Source organism: Pongo abelii, chromosome 12 (assembly GCF_028885655.2).
Source record: "Pongo abelii isolate AG06213 chromosome 12, NHGRI_mPonAbe1-v2.0_pri, whole genome shotgun sequence".
Lineage (NCBI taxonomy): Eukaryota > Metazoa > Chordata > Mammalia > Primates > Hominidae > Pongo > Pongo abelii.
In genome coordinates this window covers 101,399,849-101,418,863 of record NC_071997.2, presented here as the reverse complement: position 1 = coordinate 101,418,863, position 19,015 = coordinate 101,399,849, and the positions used below count along the sequence as shown (strand labels likewise).

At 45.9% G+C, this 19,015-nt stretch overlaps 1 protein-coding gene across 1 annotated transcript in view; it reads right to left on the bottom strand.

Moving 5' to 3' along the window:
- The window catches only part of XDH (xanthine dehydrogenase), an 85,275-nt gene that overhangs the window by 42,671 nt on the left and 23,589 nt on the right, over window positions 1-19,015 (bottom strand). The window contains exons 7-17 of the mRNA XM_063713498.1: window positions 16,089-16,157; window positions 15,676-15,762; window positions 14,289-14,430; window positions 11,635-11,727; window positions 10,881-11,032; window positions 9,527-9,620; window positions 7,761-7,870; window positions 4,964-5,148; window positions 3,278-3,452; window positions 1,772-1,855; window positions 142-311 (exon numbers count right to left, since the gene is read on the bottom strand). Coding sequence (XP_063569568.1) covers window positions 142-311; window positions 1,772-1,855; window positions 3,278-3,452; window positions 4,964-5,148; window positions 7,761-7,870; window positions 9,527-9,620; window positions 10,881-11,032; window positions 11,635-11,727; window positions 14,289-14,430; window positions 15,676-15,762; window positions 16,089-16,157 — 1,361 coding nt within the window. The remainder of the gene's footprint in view (window positions 1-141; window positions 312-1,771; window positions 1,856-3,277; window positions 3,453-4,963; window positions 5,149-7,760; window positions 7,871-9,526; window positions 9,621-10,880; window positions 11,033-11,634; window positions 11,728-14,288; window positions 14,431-15,675; window positions 15,763-16,088; window positions 16,158-19,015) is intronic.

The following is a 19,015-nucleotide window of genomic DNA, read 5'->3' as shown; positions in this document are numbered from 1 at the left end:
CCTCTCTCTAGCCTGGGAGGTCCTGGAGGCGCCTCATTATCTTTGCATCTCCATGGCCTAGCAGGGTGACAGAAGTCTCCTGGGTACTCCCAGTGGCCCCCTCACAGCATTCCACCAGCTCCTCCTGGCGGTGACACTCACTTGATCTTGGCGTGGGCCCGGGTGCTGGTGACCAGCCGGAGAGACAGCTCATTCTCATAGCGAGGAATGTCGTCACAGTACACAGCCTCACCAGAGGCCTGCATGTTCGCTGCCAGGTGAGGCAGGGGCCGGCCCACCATGTCCTCCTCAGACTGACCCTTGGGCACCTCCTGGAATGACAGAGTCATCAATCAGGCTGAGCTGCCAAGGACACTGCCCCTCTACAGGCCCAGGGGACACTGGTGAGCTTCAGGCTACACGGCAAAGCACACCAAGGGGTAAGAATAAAGAATTCAGAGGGGCGTGGGGCAAAGGGAACAGGAAGGTGCATAAGTGATGGCCAGGGTGGTCCTAGAGTTGTTATATAAAAGAACAACAAGAAAAAGAAGAACCTACATTTCCACTAATTGGGGATTGGGTAAATAAATTATGCAGCCCCATATAACACAATAGTATGCAACCATTAAAACATACTTTTGAAGAACTTTAATTAGAAGGATTGTTCATGCAAGCATAAAAACAAGACACAGAACATTTGTGTTTGTGTTTGACAATAATTCAAATTATGTAGGAAAAGATAACATATGCTATAAATATAGTATATACATGTCCATATACACATAGGAAATAATGAAAAGAATTAAACAAAAATATAATAATAATTTGCTCTTGGAGGTGGAATTTTTGGTAATTTTTATTTTCTTCTTTATGCTTTTCTGTATTTTCTAAAATGTTTTAAATTATTGATTTTATAATAAAGTTCTGTTTTTGTTTTACAGAGTAATCATAACAATGGCTAATGTTTATTGAGTGTTTCACCATATCCCAGGGATCATCTAAGCAATTTACTTTTATTAACACATTTAATCCTCAAAACCATCTTATGAAACAGGTATGTGATTATCCACATTTGCAGGTGGGTATAATTAACTTGCTTAAGAGGCACACAAGAGAATAAATAAGTTGTTCAAGGTTGCACAATTATGAAATGGCAGAGTGTGGATACAAATTCAGGCAGTCAGATTCCAGAGTTCATGCCTGGGACAACTACACTCTAGTGTGCAGGGGGCAGTAAATTGTGGCATGGTGGCCAACACATGCCCACCACCTGTTTTTGTAAATAAAGTTTTATTGGAAGGCAACACACTCATTCATTCCTGTTTTTCCGTGGCTGCTTTTGTGCTACAATGACAGAGTTGAGAAGTTGCAATAGAAACCATCTGGCCCACAAAATCTAAAATGTTTTCAGGAAAAGTTTGCTGACCCTTTACGTATCACCTCTCAAAAAGCTGGAGTAGATGGATGGTTTGTTTGTTTGTTTGTTTTAGCATGCTCAAGAAGACTTCTGGCTTTGCACATTATCCATCATGTAAAAAAAAAAAAATCTGTAAGGAAGAGGTGCAGCTAAGAGTTTAATCCCAAAGAGAGAAATTTAGGCAAACAAGGGAGAAATAGTGACATCAACATCTATACGATTCCCATTTTCTTCACTGGATATTTACACACAAGAGTAAGGAGCTTTATGCACCTGTATACAATTCAAGTTAGTCATTAGCCAATGGTCAGCCACTAGCCAACTCATGTGGCCTGCAAAGTCCCCTGATATTAGCCATACACTGACTGTACTCACTTGGAAGAGCTGGACATTGGCTGGGGGGTCTTTCTGAAAGAGTAAAGTTGCACTGGCGAAAGTGGGGTCCAGTTTACCACACTTCTGTGGAGACAAGATAACAGAGGTGACCAGGATTATATTTCAATCACTGATCTCTTCCTTGCTTGTCCATAAAAATGGCCAAACTGATAACTGATCCCCTTGTCTCTTCACTTCATACCCCTTTGACTGCTGGCTGGATCTCTCAGCATCCAAACATGGGCTCTGAGAGCTCAGAATTTAAGAGCAGCCTCAGCTTCACTGCTAGCCCCCCAGTGTACCCTGTAGACTGAATGGTCTGTACTTTCTCCAACACCCCAAACTCTTTCCCTCCTTCTTGCATTTATGCCTGCTGCTGTCTCTGTTGGGAATATCCTTCTCCTCCAGCCTTCTGGAAAAGCCTTCCTTGCCCTCCTCAATTCCATGGGAAGCATTTAATGATATGGAAAATGTTCACAATATAATCCCAATGGAAGCAAAGGGGGATTTAAAGCGCTATATGCAGTGTGGTCCCAAGTCTATTTAGAAAATAATATATCCACATCAAAAGATAGGAAGATGACAGATATTGATAGATGGATGGAAGGACAGATAGAAACAGAAAGAGAGAGAGATGGTGCAGACAAACAGTATGACAGATAGATGGACAGATAAATGCAGGAAAAAAGATCAGAGGAAATAACCAAAATACTTAGCATTGGTTTTCTCTGGGATTTGAGAGTAAGAGTAATTTTAGGTTTTCTTTATCCTATCCTGTATTTTTAAAGTTTTTTTTAAAAGAGGGATTTATCTCTGCTGTCCCTGCATCAGTGACATCCTCTCCGCTTTGGGCTCCCTCCACATTCCATCTCCACAGTTGTCTCCCAAGTGTGGCCTTTATTGTCCATGTTCTCCCCGACACTGAGCTGCCCCCTAGCACCTCGTGCAACCTGGCATAGTATAGGTGCAAAATAAATTCTTGGTGAACAAATCTCAGGAGCTGGGCCCCACCTCAGCCTGCACTCTGTCTTGAGGGCACATCCTATGCATTCCACGGCCTCCTGGCTATTGCAGCTGCACCTGACACTCCCATTCCACCCTACGTACTCATCACACTCTGCATTCCCTTTCTTTTTTTCTCTTTCTTTCTTTCTTTCTTTTTTTTTTTTGAGACAGAGTTTCGCTCTTGTAGCCCAGTCTGGAGTGCAATGGCATGATCTCGGCTCACTGCAACCTCCACCTCCCGAGTTCAAGTGATTCTCCTGCCTCAGCTTCGCAAGTAGCTGAGATTATAGGGCAAGAACCTGTGTCCCCAAAGCCCAGCCCAGCACTCTGCCTCTAAGCCAGCTGGTCACTCCCATTTCCATGACTGTTGTGCTGTGACCCTGGTCCCTGCTATTCTGCCCTCAGGTGTCCAGAGGAGAGGAGCAAGTTTACTACCCAGACCAACTTCTTATATCCCCAAACATGCTACAGAGAGCCTGTGCCTGGCCAGGCCCCACTCACGTCTTCCAGGTTCTCTTGGCCTAGCTTCTGAAGGACTGTCAGGTAGAACTTGAAGAAGAAGCTGAGGGTGAGGATGTGCCGGAAGTCCACCATGCCACCAGGGGCATCGGGAGGCAGATGCAGCTCCTCCGCCAGTCCTGCACACACGTCCTGCAGCAGCTCCTCCTTCCAGAGCCTGCCAGAGAGCAGGGCGTGGGACAGCGCTCCTGCCCAGCCCTCCAGACCCCTTTGTGTAGAGCTGTGTGCCCAGGGCTTTGGAGCTGTACAAAGCTTGGTTCAAAATTTGGCTTGGATACTTAGAGTTGGGTAACTTTAGGCAACTTAAATTAACCTCATTGAGCCTCTGTTTCCTCATCTTTAAAAATAGTTACAATTTTAAAAGACCACCAAAATAATAACAGTTAAAATCTATCAAGTCCTCACAATGTGCCAGGCAACATCTTAAGTGTTTTATATGAATTCTCACTTTTAATTTAAATTTTAAAATGTAGTAAGGAAAATTCCTACACCCATTTACCAACGAGAAAACTGAGGCACAGGGAGGTTAAGTAACTTGACTTATGTTGCCTACTTGGTAAATGACAAAGCCAGGAATTTCGGAACCAAGGAAGCAAACTCCAAGTTAAGCTTTATTGATCCTATGTGGGTGCTGTAAGGATTTCCTAGGATAATGCTAGTGAAGCGTTTGGTGCAATTTCTGTTATATAATAACCATAGAAACAGAGATAGTAGTAGCAGTAGTACTAATCACAGTCAGAGTGGAGCAATAGTAGTAATAACAGAGCAGTAGTAGTAGCATCAGCATCAATGCTACTAGTAATAATACTAGCAACAGCAATAATAGTTGCAGTAGTGGTAACAATATAGAGAGTAGTAGTAGAAGTAGTAATAGTCACAGAAGCAGTTGTAATAGAATCAACAGCAACAGTAGTAATAATAGTAGTAACAGAAGCAATGCCAAAAAGTAGCAGTCGTAGCACCAGCAGCATCAATAACAGCAGTAATACTACTGTTAGTGGTAATAGTAGCAGCAGCAATACTAGTAGCAATAGTAATAGTAGTAGTAGCAGTAACAGTAGGAGTAGTAGTAATTTCAGTAGCAATAATATTAGAAGCAGTAATGTTATTAGTAAAATACTAGCATAACAGCAGTAATAGTAGTAGTAGTTCTAATAGAATAAGTAGTAGAAGAGGCAGCAATAGTAGTAGCAGCAATAGTAATAGTAATAACAGCAATAATACTAATCATAATAGTGACAGTAGGAATTGCAGCAGTGATCATAGCTGCAGTGATAGTAGTAGCAACAGTAGGCATAGTAATAGCAATAATGAGTAACAGTAGTAATCCTAGTAGTAGAAGCAGCTGGAGTAGTAGCAATCATAATATTAATTATAATTGCAATAATAGTAACAATAGTAATAATAGTAGTAGCAGCAATGGTAATAGCATAGCAGTGGCAATACTCCTAGTAGTAATACTAGTAGTAGTATTGGTAATAGTAGTAGTAGCAACTGTGGTTATAGTAGAAGTAGAAGTGGTAGCAATAGTAGCAGCAGTAGCAGTAGTTATGGTAGTAGCAGCAGCAATAGTAATACTACTGGTAGTCATAGTAGCAGCAGCAGTAACAATGATACTATTAGTAGCAGCAACACTAGCAGCAGTTTCATTCTGCTGTTAGCTCTTACTTGGAAAGCTGCCTCTGAGTGGTCTTGAGGGCTGAGATGGTTCTGTTGGCCATTCCACCGTAGCAAAGGGCCAGCTCCTGTACCTCTGTGGTTCCTGGCTTGAATAAAACTCTCATGCCACTGGTTACCTTGGCAATGTCATCTTCTCTCCGGGAGGCCTGCTTGAATGCTGAGAAATACTCCCCCTAAAAGAGAACAGGAAGGTGCCTGTTTTCCACCTTGCTCTGCAGGGGCTGCAAATGGCAGACCCAAACCACAGGGCTATGAGGTGAGGTGAGGGGATAACACCATCACACATCAGTGGGTGAGCTGGCCCCAGGAATCAAAGATCAAAGGTAACTGATTACCACCTGTTTAGGAGAGGTTCCAGATAACATTTCCAGAAGCTGAAAAAAAAAACAAAAAAAAACAGGATTTCTCCCGCTAGTCAGAAAAGCTGAGGGTCAGGGACAAAGTAGAACTGGGTGGTCTCCATTGAACAACAGCTGCAGGGGAGGAAGGCTGCTTTCACAAAGGCTCCTCAGAGATCCCTCATCCCCCTTACCTTCCCCACCCTGGTGCCCACTATCAGTGCCCACCCAGCCTCTCTGGGGACTGAGGCTGTTTGGCCTTTGGCATCCTCTGCTTGTGGCCTCCACAGTACCCTCTCTAACCTGCCTCTCCCACCAGTCTGTTGGCATCGTTCAGAAATCTTGGTGAAAGAATCCGGGCACAGTGGCTCATGTCTGTAATCCCAGAGGCCTAGGCGGGAGGAGTACTTGAAGCCAAATGTTCAAGACCAGCCTAGGCAACATAATGAGGCCCTATCTCTACAAAAAAAAAAAAAAAATTAGCCAGGTGTGGTGGTGCACACCTGTGGTCTCAGCTACTTGGGAGGGTGAAGTGGGAGGATCACTTGAGCCTGGGACATTGAGGCCGCAGTGAGCCGTGATCATGCCACTACACTCCAGCCTGGGCCAGCAAGCAGAGTGCGATTCTGTCTCAAAAAAAAGAGAAGAAAGAGAGAGAGAGAGAGGGAGAAAGAAAGAAAGAAAGAAAAGCAAGAAAGCAAGAAAGAGAAAGAAAGAAAGAATGAATGAAAGAAAGAAAAAGAAATGAAAGAAAGAAAGAAAAAGAAAGAAAGAAAGAAAGAAAGAAAGAAAGAAAATATCACTATCACACTATGAAACAATCACTGCCCTTGTGCTTTAAACACATTTTCCTTCCTGGGTTCGAGCCAGGATCTTTCTTTAAGGATAGGAGGAGAGTATGAGCTACTTTCCAGGAAAGAGCCACCTGACTTTAAGCCCTTTCTGTGTCAGGTTCCTTTTGAGGTCTGTACTCACTCTGGCACCACAAATTCTGATGAACACCAAAATTAGCAGGTTTAGGGAGAGGAGATCTATTGGAAAAAGCACAATGAGGCCCACAGTTGAGGCCCCCAAATGGCCACAGGCTTTTCCCTGAAGAAGCCATGGAGCCCCCTCCTGATGATAAAGCTAGCTCAGCTTGCATGTCATGTGTGGCTCTGGGGCACTGAGCCCAGAGTTTGACCTTTGTTCTGGAACAGAGGTCCCAGGTGCTCACTCCCAGGACTGTGCCCGTCCACGGGGACATTCTCGCTGGGGTACAGTGAACTGTCGGTGTCAGGTTGACAACATCCTTTCTTGAGAGTTTCCTAATTCTGGGTATTAAAATCTCCTTTCTTTTATGGAAGGATGTGTTTTGTTAATAACCATACCTGGCAAATAAAAACTGAATAGAGCTACACCTGTTTCCTCCCCCTTTTCATCACTCATGATTAAAAAAAAAAAAAAAAGTTAACTGAACTGTGAAATTCAAAACTCTGGGAATCACTGCTCAAAATGGTCTACACAGACAAGCTAGAAAACCATTAAGAAACCACCTCAGGGATATAAATGCTCTAATTTAATTAGCATTCTCATTAAGAAGGCAAAATTACCAAGGGCAAAACATGCCTTAGAACACTCGCTAAAGCGCTGGCTGTGGGAAAACTTCACACTCTCTCTGACAGCGGTTTCCCAAGCCTCTCCCAGATGCCTTTTCTGACAGGCGCTTTTGGATGTGTTCTGAGCTGGTAGCTGCTACAAGAGGAAAGACCCACACAGGTCAAGACATCACAGGGCCCAGGGAACAAAGAGTAAGGCAGCCAATGGTGCCCAGACCTGCCCCAACAGGCCAGAAGAGCCACTCATGAAGCAGGAATCCATCCGCACCAATCCACAGCGAGGTCGGTGAAGCAACACCTCATCAAGCCTAAGGTCAGCGTATGAGGGTCTGAGCCACAGGCAGTTTCTTCATGCAGCACCTGAACCCCACATTCTTTACCACGGGAAAGCAAATTTCCTCGACATGGGCAGGAATCCTCGACAGCTAGATGTGTTCTTGGAATTCTGTTGTTAGCTGCTGGTCATCTCCACTGGCTTCTAGGCATCACCAGGAACCTTATGAATTGTTTATTTTCAGTCCTCACAATAACCCATATAGTAAGTGACATGGTGCCCATTTTACGGATGAGGAAATTGGGGCTCAGAAAGGTGAAATGACTCACTCAAGACCAAGTTTCTAGCTATCTGGTTCCACAGTCCATGCCATGTGGACTCCTATCCTGCAACTTCTCCTTGTCCAGAAAGGAATATGGTTGGTTCAATAGAGGCAAAGTTCGGGGAGAAAAATCATCAGTGTAAAGGTTGAGAGATGCTCAAGTTGGTCCCTGAGGCAGATTCTGATCTCTTTGTCTAGAGCCTGGCAATAGGACTCATTTGAGCAGAGCCTGGAACCACTGCCAACATCTCACCTCCCTGCTGTAGGGGATCTCTATGGAGAGCAGTATCTCCTCCGGGCTCAGCAGGGTCTTTCTGTAGCCAGGGAAGAAGGTGTGGTCCATCCGGACAGTTCTACTGGTGCCTGTACAGAAGCAAGATGAAGAGGAGCCAACGTGAGGGAAAGGCTGGGAACCCCCCATGGGGAGAAAGGATAACCATCAGTGGGATTCTTCATGCTGGCCTCCAATGCCCATAGTCAGAGGGAATGACTGGCACAATTGGGGCCAAATCCTCCATCTGAAATCCTTAAGCATCCTTAAGCAATGGTGTGCTGGTGAATCTTTAACAACCAGTTCCATGTAGGGGGAAAAGCCCTGGTTTATAGCATTTGCCAATTTCTGTGGTGTAAATACTTCCAATAGCCAATTTCAGGCCATCAAACTTGCATCACTGAATGTGAAGCTGGGAAGAAGGCAGGAAAGAGCACAGCAACCCGGACTGCTCTCCTCTGTAGGGGTTGCTTACAAGGCTGGCCCTTGGGAACTTGTACTTCAGAAGGGTTCCCAGTGCTCCATGATGGAGCAGCTCACTGTGCCTAAATTATCTGTACTAACAACAGTTTATGCTGAACCCCTGCTTTCCTTCTGGGAGTCCAGACTTTAGGCACATGCTAGTAGAGGCTGCCTATGTGACGAGCTCCCAAGAAAACCTCAGTCGCTGAGCCTCTAACAAGCTTTCCTGGTAGGCAAGGCATCACTTGTGTTGTCACAACTTATTGCTGGAGGAATTAAGCATGCACTGTGTGGCTCCACTGGGAGAAGTCTCTGGAAGGTTGGACCTGGTTCCTCCAGACTTTGCTCCCATGTATCTTTTCCCTTTGCTGATTTTGCATCCTCCTGCTATAATAAGTCATAGCCGGGAATATGACGGCATGCTGAATCCTCTCAGTGAATATCAGAGCCAAGGTGGTCTTGGGGACCCTCTGACAAGGCAGAGATGCACAGGAGCACATAATTGTAGAGCATTTCCACCGTACAGGCAGAACAGATGCAAATAACTCCAGGAGCACTGATAACAGCAAAATGAAGTACTTAGGAAGTGATGAATTTTGAGTATTTATTCCTTGTGTTTTGAATATAATTTATTTCATTGTGATTTTATACAATTTTATTTTTATTTTTATTTTTTGAGACAGTGTCTCACTCTGTCACCCAGGCTGGAGTGCAGTGGTGAGATCTCGGCTCAATGCAACCTCAGCTTCCCAGGTTCCAGTGATTCTCTTGACTCAGCCTCTCAAGGAGCTGGGACTAAAGGCGCACACCACCACACCTGGCTAATTTTGGTGTTTTTAGTAGACATGGGGTTTCACCATGTTGGCCAGGCTGGTCTTGAACTCCTGACCTCAAGTAATCCTCCTGCCTCAGCCTCTCAAAGTGCTGGGATTACAGGTATAAGCCACCGCACTTGGCCTGATTTTTATTAATAACTGTGTTTCACAAATGGCTCACAGAATTCCTGAAGATCCAACAGCAGGCTGTGGTGAGCCAGTGCATCCCAGCCCCCGTACCCCACTAGGTAAGGTAAGCAGTAGCAGTTCCTGCTGTGAATTCTCTACAGAGAAAATGTCCAGCTTTCCCGTCCCCCAAACCAGGTACATTCTCCTTGCTTCCCTGGATCCAAATCTCAGGGAAAGCTGGGTCACTGAACTTTGAGCTCTGTTTCTCCAGAAAATGACCTATCTGGTGAGACTTTTCTCCCCCAAGTCCTTCTTCCTGGACCTCTGCTTCAGGCAGCTCACCTCTGGACACAAGTGTCAGCTTGGCCCCACTGGCCATGAACACGGGGTTGAGGTCGGAGATGGGGCTGGCAGTGATGATGTTCCCTCCAACGGACTAAAACAAGCAAAGAGCATGCAGTGAGAGCCCACCCCAGGAAACCCCTGCTCACGTAGCAGGCTCCTGAACACAGGGCAGCCGAGTGACACCTGCTGCAGGCAGACCCCTGAGGACCTGTGCCTACTGTAGTCACAATACCAGCATAGTGAGAACTTCGGCATTCTGAAAAATGTGCAAAATTTGAAATCAGAACACTTGAGATTGGATCCCCACTCTAAAATTTTACCAGGCAAGCCCCTTTAAGTGTGTTTGTTTGATTGATGATTTCACCCAACCTTTTCCCGAAAGGATTGAGGTGATTTATCACAGAGGCCATATAGACTTAGTAAAATAGAAGATAAAGATCAAGGAAAGAGAGAAGGAAGACTTAAGGTTGAACAATTTGCTCTATTTGGATCTGAACTTCCTGATAACTTGGCAAAAAAATGTAAGAAGAATCAGATACAGGGTCCTCGTTATTAGAAAACAGGAAGAAAATCAGTTGTACGATGAAAATAAAATTCTTCCTGGAAATAGATTTTAGCAGAACTAGGGAACTCGGCAGAGTTTTTGAGTTTATGTTTCCTTATCTAGAGTTTATGTTTCCTTATCTAGAGTTTATGTTTCCTTATCTATAATCAGAAGTGACAGGAACTTGGGGTGGGGGCTGGCAGGAATAGGAGTAGGCTGTTTTGTTTTAATTTAACAAAATTAAAACAACACCATAAACTGTTGTGAAGAGCTTCCATTGGCATAGGGTGTTTGAATGCCACCATTTGCAAACTGGGAACGTGGGGACTTGTCTGAAGACTGAATAATCAACAGGTGGATTCCTCCCTCTGTTGGAGACCTCTGTCTCTGGTTCTCCCTATAGCTCTGAAAGGAAATTCCCCTCTCAATTCTGACTTCTTCCTAGCATATCTCTTATTCACGTACTGTTTGGCTCAGCCAAGCTCAGGAAGGGGGAGGGAGGCAGGAAGCTTCATCTCTGCAACCACAGAATGAAGCCTATGAGTCATGGAGTGCATTTCCCAGGGTGCCCCACAGACCACCTTCATCAGAAGCACCTGAAGAGCTGGGCTATATCCCAGACCCATGTATCAGAATCTCTGAGGGTGGGGCCCAGGAATCTGCACTTTAACAAGCACTGCTCCTCCCAGGCAACTCTAAGCACTAAAGTTTGAGGCCCACTGCGCTGACGCAGTGAGAGTCTGGCTGCCCTGCTTTCAGATGAAAGCTCCATCCTACGGGCCTCGCTTGCTTCTGACAGCGACTCACCGCCACAGACTTGACTTGCTTCCCAGCAAACCAGCGCAGCTGCTCCAGGACCCCTCTGAACACCTCTGTCTTTTGGGCAGGAAGCTTAGCAACAGCATCCACCAGGGTTTTTTCTACAATGCTCAGGGGGCAAGCAGCTCCAAAGGAGATACCTGGGAACATACATTCAGAATCACAGCAATTCTTCCCACAGTTCAGAAGAGGCTTTCATGCACAGCTCCTCTGAAGCTTTCCAGCAACTGGAGCAAGGCTGAATCAGGACTCACAGCTTTCCATGGATGAGGAAATTAGGGCCCAGAGTGGTTGAGTGGCTTAACCAATGCCACACAGCTAATAAAAGAGCCAGTACTCAAGCTTGGGCCTCTTGATCCTACAACCGATGCTCTTTCCTCTAAACCAGTAGTTCTCAACTCATTAAAATCAGAATCTCTGAAGGTGAAGTCCTAGCATTCTTTTCAAAAGCACTCAAGCACAATCCCCACCTCCCCACCTCTGCATGAGTGATTCTAATGTGTAGCCAGAATTGAGAAAAATGATTGAAGATCCTGCAGCCTCTTGCCCACTGGCACCCTACCGTGGATGTTTGGGCAATGAATGGGGTCTCCTCCTGCCTTTCCCTGTGCAAGGTGGGCCCCAGGAGAAGCAGGGGGCAGCCAGAGCCAGTGGGGAGACCACTCTGACACCTGACACCCACCTTGTAACCTATCCCCAGCCTCACAGCCCCTCCATAAGCTTGGAGTGAACCTCCCCTTACCATCGGGTCCATGTTCTACCGAATTCAGCTCAGAGATCCAGGCTGGGCAGACAATCATAGGAAAGAGCATATTCTTGAACTTCATCTCAATGCCTAGAGAGAAACAAGAAGCTGAAGTTGTAGGCCCATTGTTGTATCACCAGTGCAGGCCTTAGCAGCTTTTCTCACCATAACACACAGGATATATGACATATCCACAATCATAATATGCTCCCTGGTGACTGTAGGTGTCTGGGAATAGGAAACTCAGTAGACCAGGGGTGGGATTAGATGCAGTCTTTGGACTGTCGGCCCAAAACTAGGTCTTTCTTTCCCTCTCAAAAAACCTACCTGAATTCAAATGAAATGAGTTTGAATTCACTCTAGTGTGTGTGTGTGTGTGTGTGTGTGTGTGTACATTAAAAAATACAGGAAATTAAGGTATGTCAGGAACCCTTCTAAGCACTTTCCCTATTTTAACTTAATTAATGCTCACAACAACCCTATGAGGTACTGTGATTTTTTGTTTGTAGATGAAGAAGGGGAGGCACAGAAAGGTTAAGTTTCTTGCCCAAATCACCCAGCTAAATATAACCAGATTTCAGTACTGGAATGATTATTCGTGTTGAGGTATAATCGTAATAAAAACATGAAAGTTTAACATTAAAACAAAAAAGGAAAATGGGAGGGAAAACTTCAAATCTGTCCTCCAGTTCCCACTATCTGCCTGAGTTCTTCAAGTTGTCTGGCTTTACGGGGCCACACATCTGTGTGTGGTTTCTGGCCTTCCTGACTAAAAGAGTCAGAAGCCTCTGTTAAACAAGTGTGCCTCTATTCCTTAGACCCAGTTGGCTCAGCACCTCTCCCAACAGTGTATAGATGGAAACAGTGTATAGATGGAAAAGATTAAAAAAGAAATACTTGTGACCACTTTGCCCCTCCTTCCCCTCAGGTGCTGTTTAGGATTTCTGAAGGGGGCCCTAGGCTTTGTGGCCCCCCAGATTCCAGAATCTTCAAAGCTCCCTTCAGAAATCCTAAACAGCATCTGAATACCAGCCCCTTTTGAATATCAGCTTCCAGGACAAAGAACACAGATTGAAGCAGTAAGTTCTAGGTTACTAAGGTTTTCTCTTTGTCTGCCTTCCCCCAACACCCTGCGTTGACTGGAGGTGGCTATGCTATTGGGGTATGTGTAAGAGAGTAGGGAGTGGCACAGACAGAAGTGGTGTTGAGAAATCATTTCTAATTGTGGAACTTAGGTAATCTTTGTTATTCATTTCTCTTGGAATCCAACTGGGCCCAGGACATTGGATGGCTCATGGCAGGGAGCGTGCAAGTGTGAAATGATCCCCTTCAGGCTGGGGTGGGGCACCACGTGAGCCCATGAGTTTGAGGTGAGCTATGGTGGCATTGCACCACTGTATTTCAGCCTGGGCAACAGAGTGAGGCCCTGTCTTTGAGGAAAAAAAAGAAGGACCTCCTAAGATTCCCCCAGCCACTTTAGATCAAGCTACACCTGAGCTACGTGAGCCATGAGTCCTGTTGAGCCATGGCCATCAAGATCACATTTCTTGAGGTGTGTCTCAGCCCACCCTGCTGCCTCAGTGTGTCACAAAACCACAGCTGGGGACTCTATCTTATGTATATGTGCGCACAAGAGAGGCGCCCATTCTGACTCCAACAGCCCTGACTCAAGCCAGGCTCTCCTCTCTGTGGCTGAGGAGCCAACCAGAGCTCAGGGCTTGGCAGCTCCTTCAGGAACCAGAGCCAGGACCTGACTGCTTAGAAGGATGGCATGCCCCTCCACAGCAGAGGTCCTCAGCTGTGCCACGGTCTCCTCCTTAGATCCTCACTAGGCTTGGGATCCAGCAAAGTAGAAATAGGCCATGCCAGGCTTAGAAATCGACAGAGATTAGCAGGGACCTGGGAACCTCTCCCCATCTCTTACAGCACTGGGGCTGAGGGCTGCATATTCTGAGTCTCCCAGCCTGTTCAACTATTCCAGGCCTCACATCCTAGGTGGTGGCACGGACAGGGCAGGTGGCCACGGTCATAGGCAACACAAACACAGTCACACCTGGAGCTCTCCTCTTCTTTACCTTATCACATCCTCCCCCAGAAAAAGCAGGGTGGTGGGGTCAAAAGGGACATTTATGGAACCTCTAGTGTCCATCAGACACTGGCCTAGACACTTTGCTTAAATTAGTTCCTTCTCCCTTAGACTAGAAGGCCCCTGAGGGCAAGGAACCATGTCCAATTGATCTTTGTATCCCAAGCCCCTTCCAGAGTACCTGGCTCATGCTTGGCGCTCTGTAAATGTTTATGGAGAGGAGTCCACTACATGCAAGGATCTCATTTCACACCCAAAACAATCCTTCAAGGAGTTGTTAGTACGCCCATATAAAAAACAGAAAATGAGGGTAGATGAGGGCAAGCAAGTTTTCTGAGGTCACACATCCAGCAAGGGGCTGAGCCAGGCCTGTGGGACTCCACAGCCAGGGGCCTTTGCAGGAACTGGAGTGTCCAGGGATTTCCAGTGGGCTCCAGGTAGTCAGTGGGGCAGAGGGATAGGGTGCAGAGGCAAGTAAAGTCAGGGGGAGGTGAGGATGGGCAGGAGGACCTAGAAACACCCCCAGACCCCCTGGCAGCCCCAGGGCAGCCTCCCTGGCCCTTACCAATCTCCGTGTTCCCCACCACCAGCTTGGCGTCAGGGTGCTGAGCCTTGAGGTCCAGCAGCTCCTTGAGGGTTGAGGCCTGTATCCACGTCACACGCTCCCCTTCAAATCGCAGCTGCTTCCGAGGAGTGTCTTTCAGCCTCTGGGAAATGCAGTTTTCTTACTACACTGTCTCCCTCTTCCTACTGTCATTCCTCTTATAAATTGCTTTAAGTCCTCAATGGGATGTTTTACTGACATTCAGAATGAAAATATCTATGAGGAAGAAGCAAGGGGAAGTAATATGTTCAGAGGCAGGAACTCCATTGGGACTAGTCTTTACAAGACCTCCATGAAGGAGGCATTATGAGCCTCATTTTCACCAGTGAAAGAAGATCCTGAGGGTCAAGGAGGTTATGGGTCCTGCTGAAGGTCACTTGCCATGAGGGGTCCCCAAGAGACCTGGCTGAAAGCCCAGATTCCTTGCAGCGCCCCATACTATCTCCAGGGAGCACCATGGACAAGGCATGAGAAGGGAGGGAGGGAAGGAAGGAAGGAAAGAAGTAAGGAAGGAAGGAAAGGAGGAAGGAAGGAAGGAAGGAAGGAAGGGAGGGAGGGAGGGAGGGAGGGGTTTGTTATAAGGGGATGCCTAGGAAGGCTGGCTTTAGTGCTTGCAGGGTGACTCAGCTTGCAGGCTGAGAACGAAGCCCTCAAATCAAACTGCCAGTATTTTCAAAGTTTCACAGTCCAGAGAAAGATCTGCTGGTGGCCTGCTGCAAAGCCATTCTCTCTGGCCTGTTGAAGCTACAAGGCAGTTTTCATGAGCTCAAAACCCTGAGAAGTGTGCACTTCAAAAACTCCGAGTGGCTTGATTCTTTCATTGCCGTAAATATTAGAGTGACGGTGATAAAGCGGGTGTGAGGGGGTTTCCTTAAGACTGAGCTGTGAGCTGCAGATCATGTCCTTTGAAGAGAGCTCTCATTTTTGTTTTGTTTTGTTTTGTTTTGTTTTGTTTTAAATAAATGGATTGCTTATAGAGGGAATAGGTTTCTTGGAGTGCTTATGTATTAGATATAGGCAGATCAACAAATGGTTATAGTGCACCTGCTACGCTACACAGTGTGCCTAGAGAGCCAGTCCCTATCCTCATGGGGCTTGTCATTTAGCAAGGAACACAGACATCAAATTAATAACTGTAACTGTGCCACACATGAACTGAAGTGCAGGGGCTGTGGGCACACGTAGCAGAGACTCAACCTAGGGGAGTGTCAGAAAACGGAAGGGAAATTTAAGCTGAAACATAAAGGACAAGAAAGACACAAAGTACCCAGTGGGTATGAAAATAAAGCAGGTCTCCAGGGACTCACAGTACAGACCCAGCTGGATCTGTCCCTGAGGCATCACCTACCAGCAACTCTGGGGGAAAAATGGGCTCTTGGGTGGGATCCAGGGGCGTGAACTCCTCTGGTTTGAATAAAGATGGTGAGAGGCTGACCTATGGGGAAAGAAAACAGGTAGTTGATGCAGTATCTCCTCCTTTCAAACATCCAAGAGGACCAATTCAGCTTTTCCTTCCAGCATGCTCTTTCCCAGCCCCCTGCAGGCTGCAAGAGGAGCAGGTAATCCCTGGGAGGCAGGAATGAGAGAGTCTCAGTTACAGGACCCAGGGCTAACGTGCACCATCACCATCCCCACAGTCTGCCATCACCAACTCACCATAGGTTCCTTTTCCAGCCCCCACTGCCAGGGACATGGAGCTTGTGCACTGACTCCAAGTCTCAGATTACCCCCAGGCTTCCAGGGGGAGAAGAACTCACTTACTGAGTGGTCTTTCTTCTGGTTCATGCAGCAGTTTGGATTGTTCCCATCTCCTCCACAGCATCCACCGTCCTAGAGAGATGATGAACATCTGCACGAGGGTATTTACAAAGAGTATTTGCAGAAGCTAAGGAATCTAGATTATTAATATCCAGAACACTCCAGCTCTGATGCCTGTCCCAGCATCAAAAGCAGGGGCATCCTGCCTGCCTGTCGTGCAGAGTGGAGGCCTCAGCTACATTCCCTCTTGCTTGGCTAACGTAGATTAAACAACTCATGGATAAACAAATAGGAGCAACAAGGTCACTGAATTTCAGGAACTTTCCTCCATAAAAGCTAGGTCCTACTTTATCAAAACCTATCCCTTATGCCCATTTCTCTTCTTCAGTGCTGCTTCCTCAGGAAGCGTCTATGAGGGATATTCCCATTGGCTCTCTCAAGACTCAAGAGGCTCGACTTCCAGATCAGCAAGGTTCTAGGGGCGTGGCTGGTGTCTCCCAGGCTGGGCTCTCTGCGGGACCCTGCCAAAGGATGTCCAAGACGGGTGCTGGGTCCAGCACTGTGTTCAGCCAGTGTGCCCAATGGCCTCTCTACTGCTTATTAGGTACTTCTTCCCAGAAAGGTAAACACTCTTCACTCCTCACTGTGGGCCTGTTCTGGAGAAGTATGCAGGTCAGACCACCCAGCGTCTCTGGGAAAAGACTTGCTCAGGACCTCTTAGGATACCAGTGGCAGAGCACACACAGAGTCTAGAATCACTACCACCCAGCACCGAGGCATTGCAGGGTGTCAGAGGGGCGCGCTTAGCTGACTGATCTGCAGCTCAGGGCTTCAGAAGACAGAGTCCTGGAGTTATGCTGAGATGAAAAAGTAGGGGAAACTCATAGGTTCTGCCTCAGGCACTTTTATGGGGTAGTCAATTCCTGAAAGAGCAGGCTGTGAGCAGTCCTTCTGCAAGTCAGCCACAGGAGACACCATGCCGTGCTGGCATTTCCGAGAGGCTGTTTCACAACTCATTGTCTTCCCCAAGAAAGCACTCATGGGATGCTGGAGGTGTGACCTTGGAGAAGTTGTAAGCAGGCAGGCAGTGGCATCAGGAGAGAAACACCCCACCCACCCCACCACCTGGACACACTGCTCCATGTGCAGACTCTTCCTGCATTCACAGCTCCAGCACTGGATGCCAGACCTGCTCTGTCCATTCTGAGCCTCCCCCCAGCCAGCCACCTTGCACTTCCCCTCTATATTTAGAAAGAAAGAAAGGAAGGAAGACAGGGAGGTTTCTTAGTGCCTCTTCTCACCTTTCTTCTTGGAGAAGGAGTGATGTAGGGAAATGCCCCGCCCTACCTGAAGTGAAAGTCCTGCACCCCACTCACCTGGCCCTCCGAGGAAGGACATATTTCACAGAAGCGCCTTTTCCAGACAAAGTGCCAGTGCATTATTACTTAGATCTATTTTCTTGATAATTCACTGGTGTGTTAATGATATAAATTACTGTGATGTACAGTAATGCATCACTGCCCTCAAGGTCTATTGAGGTTGGATAAGACTACATTTTCTCATCCCCACCCGCCTGAGATTCCTACTTTACTAAATAAGCTAAGACTTCTGCACTGGTGCCTTTAAAAAAAAAGGTTTATTTTTTTAGAGTGGTTAAAGTTCACAGAAAAAACTGAGTGGAAGATGTAGAGAATTCCCAAATATCCCCTATCCCAACATACACGCACAACCTTCCTCACTTCAGTATCCTCAAAAGTGGTATATTTGTTACAATTGATGGACCCACATTGACACATCATTATCACCCAAAGTCCATTAATTTACATGAAGTTTCACTCTTGGTGTTGTACATTCCATTGGTTTTGACAAATGCATGATTACATGTGTCCACCCTTATGATATCTTACAGAATAGAGTTATACTGCCCTAAAAAACCTCTGTGCCCTGACTATTCATCCCTCTCTTTCCCCTAATCACTGGCAAACACTAGTCTTTTTACTGCCTCCATAGTTTTGTCTTTTCTAGAATTTCATAGAATTGATATCATACAATATGTAGCTTTTAAAGATTGACTTCTTTCACTTAGTAGGAGCAATTAAGGTTTGTCTATGTCTTTTCATAGCTTGATAGCTCCTTTCATTTTGGCACTGAATTAACATTCCATTGTTTGGATGTTCTACAGTTTATTCACCTACTGAAGGACATCTTGGTTGCATCTAAGTTTTGGCAATTATGAGTAAGGCTGTTGTAAGCATTCCTGTGCAGGTTTTCATGTGGCAATAAGTTTTAAATTCATTTGAGTCAGTTCCAAGGTGTGTGATCACTGAGGTGCATGATAAAACATGTTTAGTTTTGTAAGAAACTGCCAAATTGTCTTCCATAGTGGTTGTGCAGTTTGCATTCTCACCAGCAATGAATGAGAGTTCCTGTTGCCCCACATCCTCACCAGAATCTGATGTTGTCAGTGTTTTGGATTTGACCATTCTAATAGACCTGTCGTGGTATTTCACTGTTCTTTCAATTTGCAATTCCCTAATGGCATATGATGTTGAACTTATATGCTTACTGGCCATCCATATACCTTCTTTGGTGAGGTAGCCGTGCAGGTCTTTTACCCATTTTTTAATTTAGTTGTTCATTGTCTTATTGCGAGTTTTATAAGTTCTTTGTATATTTGGAAAAGTACTTTACAAGATGTGTCTTTTGCCAATATTTTTCTCCCAGTGTATGGCTTGTCTCCTCGCTCATCTGTTATTAAATTTTAATGAAGTCCAGCTTATAATTATTTCTTTTATGGATCATGCCTTTGGTGTTGCATCTAAAATGTCATCATCATTCCAAGGTCATCTAGGTTTTCTCCTATGTCATCTTCTAGAAGTTTTATTGCTTTACACTTAGGTTTATGATTCATTTTGAGTTAATTTTGAGAA